Here is a 9,698-nt window from a genome sequence, read left to right as displayed (position 1 = left end):
CAATAAACTTCATTTCACTTCTCAAATATGACGGTGTGTGTCTCCTATATGATATATTTAACTGACATTTTTTATCGTAACACTCAACGATTTATACAGGAAAATCATGACGATTAACAAGGTTGCCCAAACTTTCGCATCCCACTGTACATGTGAGCACAGAATAGATCGTATTTCAGCAGCTACTGCAGAAGGCTGAGGTGTATTTCCCTTCTCAGCCTTTTGTTACACTATACTGCCCTCAGCCAATCAGTAAGAAGCAGGAATGTGAGAGGGGAGATTACAAGCTTCCCTATCCCCGGCAATCTACCAGAATAGAGCCAGGCTGACTGATATACAGGGAGTGCAGAATTATTAGGCAAATGAGTATTTTGACCACATCATCCTCTTTATGCATGTTGTCTTACTCCAAGCTGCATAGGCTCGAATGCCTACTACCAATTAAGCATATTAGGTGATGTGCATCTCTGTAATGAGAAGGGGTGTGGTCTAATGACATCAACACCTTATATCAGGTGTGCATAATTATTAGGCAACTTCCTTTCCTTTGGCAAAATGGGTCAAAAGAAGGACTTGACGGGCTCAGAAAAGTAAAAAATAGTGAGATATCTTGCAGAGGGATGCAGCACTCTTAAAATTGCAAAGCTTCTGAAGCGTGATCATTGAACAATCAAGCGTTTCATTCAAAATAGGCAACAGGGTCGCAAGAAGCGTGTGGAAAAGCCAAGGCGCAAAATAACTGCCCACGAACTGAGAAAAGTCAAGCGTGCAGCTGCCAAGATGCCACTTGCCACCAGTTTGGCCATATTTCAGAGCTGCAACATCACTGGAGTGCCCAAAAGCACAAGGTGTGCAATACTCAGAGACATGGCCAAGGTAAGAAAGGCTGAAAGACGACCACCACTGAACAAGACACACAAGCTGAAACGTCAAGACTGGGCCAAGAAAAAACTCAAGACTGATTTTTCTAAGGTTTTATGGACTGATGAAATGAGAGTGAGTCTTGATGGGCCAGATGGATGGGCCCGTGGCTGGTTTGGTAAAGGGCAGAGAGCTCCAGTCCGACTCCAGCAAGGTGGAGGTGGAGTACTGGTTTGGGCTGGTATCATCAAAGATGAGCTTGTGGGGCCTTTTCGGGTTGAGGATGGAGTCAAGCTCAACTCCCAGTCCTACTGCCAGTTTCTGGAAGACACCTTCTTCAAGCAGTGGTACAGGAAGAAGTCTGCATCCTTCAAGAAAAACATGATTTTCATGCAGGACAATGCTCCATCACACACGTCCAAGTACTCCACAGCGTGGCTGGCAAGAAAGGGTATAAAAGAAGAAAAACTAAAGACATGGCCTCCTTGTTCACAGGATCTGAACCCCATTGAGAACCTGTGGTCCATCATAAAATGTGAGATTTACAAGGAGGGAAAACAGTACACCTCTCTGAACAGTGTCTGAGAGGCTGTGGTTGCTGCTGCACGCAATGTTGATGGTGAACAGATCAAAACACTGACAGAATCCATGGATGGCAGGCTTTTGAGTGTCCTTGCAAAGAAAGGTGGCTATATTGGTCACTGATTTGTTTTTGTTTTGTTTTTGAATATCAGAAATGTATATTTGTGAATGTTGAGATGTTATATTGGTTTCACTGGTAAAAATAAATAATTGAAATGGGTATATATTTGTTTTTTGTTAAGTTGCCTAATAATTATGCACAGTAATAGTCACCTGCACACACAGATATCCCCCTAAAATAGCTAAAACTAAAAACAAACTAAAAACTACTTTCAAAAATATTCAGCTTTGATATTAATGATTTTTTTGGGGTTCATTGAGAACATGGTTGTTGTTCAATAATAAAATTATTCCTCAAAAATACATCTTGCCTAATAATTCTGCACTCCCTGTAAGATTCATTACAGCAGATACATTTATGATTACATTGGGACGCTTGCAATACAGCGTCAGGATGTAGACTACATAATAAACACAGAGCAGTGGGTAAACGGAATTTGATTTCATGGTTGACAATACCGCTTTAATAATTTGTAAGTATAGCCGTCCTCAGAATGTATTTAGAACACAACATGACTGATTCCTGAAATCAGGTATGTTTGATGCAAGTCTAAGGGACTTTAACATGTTATAAATTGCTTTGCTGTAAGAAAAAGATGCCTCATATGTATTGAAGTAATTCACTTTGAAGAGAATAAATTGAATTACATGCTTATTCAGTAGAGCAGCGCATAGAGCAGTGTGTAAACTATAGTAACTTTCAACAACCAATGGTTGCAGTGAGGTGGCGCACATGGCACTTGGCCATGCAGAATCAGTCTCAAATGATTGGTCCATCTTTTACTCATACATTTCACGCCTTGTGATCTCCACAGCGGAAATATTGATGTCATTCAGGATCTGCAGCTTGGTGATGTTAGAGAAGTGCTTCATGCGGTGGCGGAACTGGATGATCTTATTGTCATCGATAAACACTTGGAAATGCTCTCTGTCTGAGTAGATTTCAACCTAAAAACAACAGAAGAGTCATTAGTATGTCTGGCAATTAAAGACTACCTCCAGCCAAAAAAAAGTTTGAATGGCAATACATATATGTAGTCTGTGCATGGTGTACAGTTAGATGAAAATATAAAGTTGAAATTGTATATCGTAGGGAATAGAACAGACTCATATTTATTTCTGTAGTAGCACCTCCATCTTTCTCCTCATGCGTTGCAAGTACACCCTCAGAATTGTGTCCTCCCCTTCAGCCTGGTGCCCTCAACTGCCCCTCCCTCCTCTGCCCTCTGCCTGCCTGATTCAAATCATATTTCTTTTCACAGTGGGTAGGAGAGGGGGAGACAGGAGAACTGCTGCAGACTGTCTTGACATGTCTGTGATCATATTCCACATGCCTGTCTACTCTACCTGCCTGGATTAGATTACATCTCTTTTCACAGTAGTTGTGGGCTTGGAGCAGGACATGGGGGGGGGGGAGGATTTATGACATGAATCCCCCCGCATCCTTTGCACCTACTGTTAGGAAAGAAAAGTGCCCAATTTCAGATGGGGGCGGCAATTTCAAGTTCGTATGTGGAATACGGATCCTAGGGGTGAGAAAATCACACTTTATTATATGTGATTTAATATATCTTGGCAATTTATTCGGTTTAAAGTAAGCTGTAATTTATAATTTGGTTACTTTTTAATCCCGAATAGATAACTTTTACCTGAACCAGGATCTGCATCAGCATGGGCAATGCTCAGTCACAGATGGTGAATGATCCAATCTCTGGAATGCTGTTTTTTGGACGTCTTGCTAGTTTGTTAAGTGCTTTGACTTAAGTCTTTGCTTTACTTTCCCAAGTCCAATTTTGTAATCTTACCCCATGAACATGTATAGCAGATGAGCAGCACTGAATGTAATTGTCATGCGTAATTTTACACAGAGCATGAAAAGTAACTAAACCGAGTGGTTAGGGGTCACCAGGATTACTACGGGGAATTATTACGCAATGTTATGAATGGATATACATAATGCTACTGTTGTTTGTTTTAAGTTACTGTGTAAAACTTAAAGGACAACTGGAGTGAGAAGAATATAGAGGAAGCCATATTTATTTCCTTTTAAACAATACCAGTTGCCTGCCAGCACTGCTGATCTATTTGGCTGCAGTAGTGTCTGAATAACACTGAAACAAGCATGCAGCTAATCTTGTCAGATCTGACTATAATGTCAGAAACACCTGGGGCTTGATTCACTAACCGGCGCTAAGTGTTAGCGCCGGAGTGAAAAGCCACTTAATGCCCGAAATGTAGCTTTGCACACATTAACAGCAGCGCAAAGCTACATCGCGCACAGGACCGCCCACATTGCGCGCAGTGCGTCTGGCTGATAATAGTGCGCGGTGCGACAATAACGTTGCACCCGCTGCCATGTAAACGTCGCACCCGGTGCGCCGATAACGGCGCATTGGGTGGCTTCCCGAAGCGGCGCATTGATGCACCGGGTGCGACATTTACATGGCAGCGGGTGCAACGTCATCGTCACACTGCGCACTATTACCGGCCAGCCGTGTTGCGTGCAATGTGGGTGGTCTGTGGGCACAAACCACCTAACGCTGTGGATTGCGCCCACAAACTGTTAAGGCCTCCTAACTGGCTTAGCGTCGGTTAGTGAATCGAGGCCCTGATCTGCTGCATGCTTGTTCAGGGTGTATGGATAAAAGTATTAGAGACATAGGATGGGCAGAATAGCCAGGCAACTGGTGGTATTGCTTAAAGAGAACCCGAGCCGGATCTAAAAGTAAGAAAATAATGCTACCTGAACTGGGGGGTTGCCAGATCAGGTAGTGTCCATGACCACCACTCCTCGCCGCTCCTATCTCCTGGAATCCTTTACTTTCACTTTGGAGGCCTTTGGGGTCACGATGCTGCAGAAGCAGCTTCTGTGCTCTACTCTGAGAGCACAGCGCTGATTGATGTGGAGGGGACGGGGGAGAGGCGGGGAGAAAGCAGTTAGAATGCTCTGATAGGCGAGGAAGGGGCGTTACACAGGAGTTCCTCTCATGCAGAGGGATGCCCCTTCCCCGTTAGTATGCCAAAAAGTTGCATGCCGGTAAAATCTGGGGGGGGAGGGGGAGGCTAGCGGGGTGCAGGGGGCACTGAGAACGGTGAGCAGGGTACACAGAGACATGCCCTGCAGATGGGAATATGCCTCTATGTCCCTTTTTTAGCTTTAAAATCACTGTGGGTACACTTTAAAAGGAAATAAATATAGCAGCCTCCATATTACTCTCAATTCAGTTGTCCTTTAAAGAGGAACTGAAGTGAAAATTAACATAATTCACAAAATTGTTTTTTTTTCTCCAATATTAACCGGTTCAGCCCCACAGTGTCGAAAACCTTGTGCATCCGAGCAACGTTCACCTCCCATTCATTCGCCAATAACTTTAACACTACTTATCACAATGAATTTATCTATATCTCGTGTTTTCCGCCACTAATTAGGGTGGTACATTTTGCTAAGAATTATTTTTTCTAAATCCATTTTAACAGGAAGATTAACCACTTGCCGACTGCCTTAAGCCGATGGGCGGCGGCAAGGGCTGGGCCCAAACGACCGCAATATGCCCATTGGCGGTGGCGGCGGCAGGCGTGGTTAGGCGGAGATCGCGTCAGCAATGACGCGATCTACCGCTGGCATCTGGCCCCGCCCACTCTGCGCCGTAGGTTACACAAAATCGGTGCATGCAGCGCTGCAGGACGAGAGTTCTCCTCCGCAGTCAAAAAGATACGTTTGCCGAGGCATATGAGCCGAGGAGCGGTGTTGGGGTTTCATATGCTTTGGCAAGCACTTTGTATCAAAAAAGAACTCTGGCAATGATTTGTTCATCCACATCGTGTGAATGGATAAATTGGGTTTGCCAGGGCATACGAGCTGGTGGGTTTGGATGTTTGGGGCGGCAGCTCCTATGTCCTGGCAGACGCCTTTCCCTCTTTTTTTTTCAAATTTTTTGGGCAGATATTTTTTCATCCACATTGATTGATTGATTGTTTGACGTTCATTTTTCCTTTCAGCCCAGAGTGCATTACCCTTAAGCGGAAATTGATTTTTATTGTTTTTTTTCACAAAGTGTCATTTTCCGCTAACTTGTGACAAAAAATAAAATATTCTATGAACTCCCTATACTACTAACGGAATACCTTGGGGTGTCTTCTTTCTAAAATGGGGTCATTTGTGGGGTTCCTATACTGTCCTGGCATTTTAGGGGCCCTAAACCGTGAGGAGTAGTCTTGAAACGAAATTTCTCAAAATGACCCTTGAAATCCTAAAGGTACTCATTGGACTTTGGGCTCCTTAGTAGTATAATGTGTTTTGGGGTGTATTTTTACACATACCCAAGCTGGGTGGGAGAAATCTCTCTGTAAATGGACAATTGTGTGTAAATAAAATCAAAAGATTGTCATTTACAGAGATATTTCTCCCCCCCAGCATGAGTATGTGTAAAAATACACCCCAAAACACATTATACTACTTCTCCTGAGTACGGTAATACCACATGTGTGACCCCTTTTTGCAGCCTAGGTGCTCTAAGGGGCCCAACGTCCAATGAGCACCTTTAGGCTTTACAGTGGTGCTTACAATTTAGCACCCCCCAAAATGCTAGGACAGTAAATACACCCCACAAATGACCCCATTTTGGAAAGTAGACACTTCAAGGTATTCAGAGAGGGCTATGGTGAGTCCGTGGCAGATTTCCATTTTTTTGTCAGAAGTTAGCAGAAATGGAAAATTTTTTTTTTTTTTGTCACAAAGTGTCATTTTCCGCTAACTTGTGACAAAAAATAAAATCTTCTATGAAATCACCATGCCTCTTTGTGAATACTTTGGGATGTCTTCTTTCCAAAATGGGGTCATTTGGGGGGTATTTATACTATCCTTGAATCTTAGCACCTCATGAAACCTGACAGGTGGTCAGAAAAGTCAGAGATGCTTTAAAATGGGAAAATTCACTTTTTGCACCATAGTTTGTAAACGCTATAACTTTTACCCAATCCAATAAATATACACTGAATGTTTTTTTTTTATCAAAGACGTAGCAGAATAACTTTCGTGCTCAAATGTATAGGAAATGTTACTTTATTTGAAAAATGTCATCACAGAAAGTTAAAAAAGTCATTTTTTTGACAAAATTCATGGTTTTTTGATGAATATAATAAAAACTAAAAATCGCAGCAGCAATCAAATAGCACCAAAAGAAAGCTTTATTAGTGAGAAGAAAAGGAGGTAAAATTCATTTAGGTGGTAGGTTGTATGACCGAGTAATAAACCGTGAAAGCTGCAGTGGTCTGAATGGAGGAAAAATGCCTGGTCCTTAAGGGGTAGAAAGACTGTGGTCCTCAAGTGGTTAAGAAAGAAATGAAAAAAAATCATTATTTCTCAGTTTTTGGCCATTATAGTTTGAAATTGATGCATGCTACCGTAATTAAAACTCATGTATTTTATTTGCCCATTTGTCCCAGTTATCACACTGTTTAAATGATGACCCTATCACAATTTATGGAGCCGATATTTTATTTAGAAATAAAGGTGCATTTTTTTCAATTTGCATCCATCACTATTTACAAGCTTATAATTTAAAATAATATAATAATATACTCAATTGACATGCAGACCCTTAGGTAACTATTTAAGTTGTTTTGGGTTTTTTTATTGTGATTTTTTTTATTTATTTTTTTATTAAAAAATGTATTTGGGTAATTTTTGGCGTGGGGGGGAAACAGCTAATTTTAAATGTAAAGTAATGTAATTGTTTAATAAAAAATGTATGTGGGTGTAGTTTACTATTATACAGTCAAAAAAGTCCTGGATGCGAATGATCTCGTATCCAGGAACTAGAAAGAGGACGGGACATTTTTTGGGGGGCAGAAAAACGGTGGTCTCTGATGAGAGATCATCGGTTTTTCTGCGGGGGACATAGATCGGTGAATGGGAACTATATTCCCATTCACTGATCAGGGGCTAGTGGCAGGTGACGGGAGCGCGAGCGATCGCGCGCACCACGCAGCAGCAGAGCCTATCTGGACGAAGATGCTCGTCCAGATAGGCTGAACTGGTTAATTTATAAATAATTTATTCAGTGTTTGCCAATTGTTAAATTTTTCCTCACGCTGATTTACATTCTGAAATGTATCACTGGTGGTGGCATCTGTAGTCCTGTCAGGTGCAGCTCTGTGGAATGTTTGTTTCTGAGAATTCCAAAGCCAGTGAGAAAATAATGCGTAGTCTACAAAAATGCTCTAGGAGCAGAATTCAGCATAGCTAAACAGCATAGGCTAAGCATCACTGAGAGGGTGGGCTACACACCAACATACTGCAATATATAGAAACCAGTGATTTTAAAGATTTTGTCATGCCTGCCGAACGCGCCCCTCTCCCCCACCATCATGTGCTGCTGGCGACAGGAACGGGCACACACATGCTCATACGCTGTCACAGGCAATTGAAATACAGTGGGTTGCAAAAGTATTCGGACCCCTTGAAGTTTTCCACATTTTGTCATATTACTGCCACAAACATGAATCAATTTTATTGGAATTCCACGTGAAAGACCAATACAAAGTGGTGTACACGTGAGAAGTGGAATGAAAATCATACATGATTCCAAACATTTTTTACAAATAAATACCTGCAAAGTGGTGTGTGCATAATTATTCGGCCCCCTTTGATCTGAGTGCAGTCAGTTGCCTATAGACATTGCCTGATGAGTGCTAATGACTAAATAGAGTGCACCTGTGTGTAATCTAATGTCAGTACAAATACAGCTGCTCTGTGAGGGCCTCAGAGGTTGTCTAAGAGAATATTGGGAGCAACAACACCGTGAAGTCCAAAGAACACACAGGACAGGTCCAACACAGGTCAGGGATCAAGTTATTGAGAAATTTAAAGCAGGCTTAGGCTACAAAAAGATTTCCAAAACCTTGAACATCCCAGGAGCACTGTTCAAGCGATCATTCAGAAATGGAAGGAGTATGGCACTGTAAACCTACTAAGACAAGGCCATCCACCTAAACTTACAGGCCGAAAAAGGAGAGCGCTGATCCAGTGGCGTACCTAGGGCATTTGACACCCGGTGCTGGGTATTAAAAGACACCCCCCCCCCAAAAAAAAATAATAATGGGCGTGGCTATAACCTGCGGCGAAAAATGGGCATGGCCATGACCAGATGAGGGCGGAGCTAACTAATTTAAAGTGAACCCGGGATGAGAGTGATATGGAGGCTGTACCCCCAGGAGGGGGAAGCAGGGCTAGATTGAGGGGCTGCGGAGGCAGTGGTGGGGAGGGGGGACATATCCCCCCCTCCCTCACCTGGGACCCCTCCTTCTGCCTTTCTCTTCCCCCTCCAGAATAGCGGCCCCAGTATAGCTAGTATAGCTGCCCCCAATATAGCTAGTATAGTTGCCCTTAGTGTAGGTAATATAGTTGCCCCCAGTATAGCTGCCCCCAGTATAGCTAGTACAGTTGCCCCCAGTGTAGCTAGTATAGTTGCCCCCAGTGAAGCTAGTTGCCCCCAATGAAGTTAGTATAGTTGCCCCAGTATAGTTAGTATAGTTGCCCCCAGACAGTATAGCTAGTATGGTCGCCCCAGCCAGTATAGCTAGTATAGTTGCCCCCAGACAGTATAGCTAGTATAGTTGCCCCCAGCCAGTACAGCTAGTATAGTTGCCCCCAGCCAGTACAGCTAGTATAGTTGCCCCAGCCAGTATAGCTAGTATAGTTGCCCCCAGCCAGGATAGCTGCCCCCAGTATAGCTAGTATAGTTGCCCCAGCCAGTATAGCTAGTATAGTTGCCCCAGCCAGTATAGTTGCCCCCAGTATAGCTAGTATAGTTTAGTTGCCCCCAGTATAGCTAGTGTAGTTTAGTTGCCCCCAGTATAGCTAATATAGTTGCCCCCAGTAAGCTAGTATAGTTGCCCCAATAAGCTAGTATAGTTGCCCCCAGTATGGCTAGTATAGTTGCCCCCAGTATGGCTAGTATAGTTGCCCCCAGTATGGCTAGTATAGTTGCCCCCAGTAAGCTAGTATAGTTGCCCCCAGTATGGCTAGTATAGTTGCCCCCAGTATGGCTAGTATAGTTGCCCCCAGTATGGCTAGTATAGTTGCCCCCAGTAAGCTAGTATAGTTGCCCCCAGTATGGCTAGTATAGTTGCCC

The 9,698-nt window shown here is 43.1% G+C and overlaps 1 protein-coding gene across 1 annotated transcript in view; it reads right to left on the bottom strand.

Annotated features, from left to right (window-relative positions):
- Nucleotides 1-1,999: 1,999 nt before the first annotated feature.
- Nucleotides 2,000-9,698, bottom strand: part of GRIFIN (galectin-related inter-fiber protein) — a 28,827-nt gene continuing 21,128 nt past the window's right edge. Inside the window, exon 4 of the mRNA XM_068244475.1 lies at nucleotides 2,000-2,511. Coding sequence (XP_068100576.1) covers nucleotides 2,344-2,511 — 168 coding nt within the window. The 3' untranslated portion in view covers nucleotides 2,000-2,343. The remainder of the gene's footprint in view (nucleotides 2,512-9,698) is intronic.

Source organism: Hyperolius riggenbachi, chromosome 7, assembly GCF_040937935.1.
Source record: "Hyperolius riggenbachi isolate aHypRig1 chromosome 7, aHypRig1.pri, whole genome shotgun sequence".
NCBI lineage: Eukaryota > Metazoa > Chordata > Amphibia > Anura > Hyperoliidae > Hyperolius > Hyperolius riggenbachi.
Note: the sequence above shows the minus strand (reverse complement) of the source record. Positions and strands in the feature narration are given on the sequence as shown.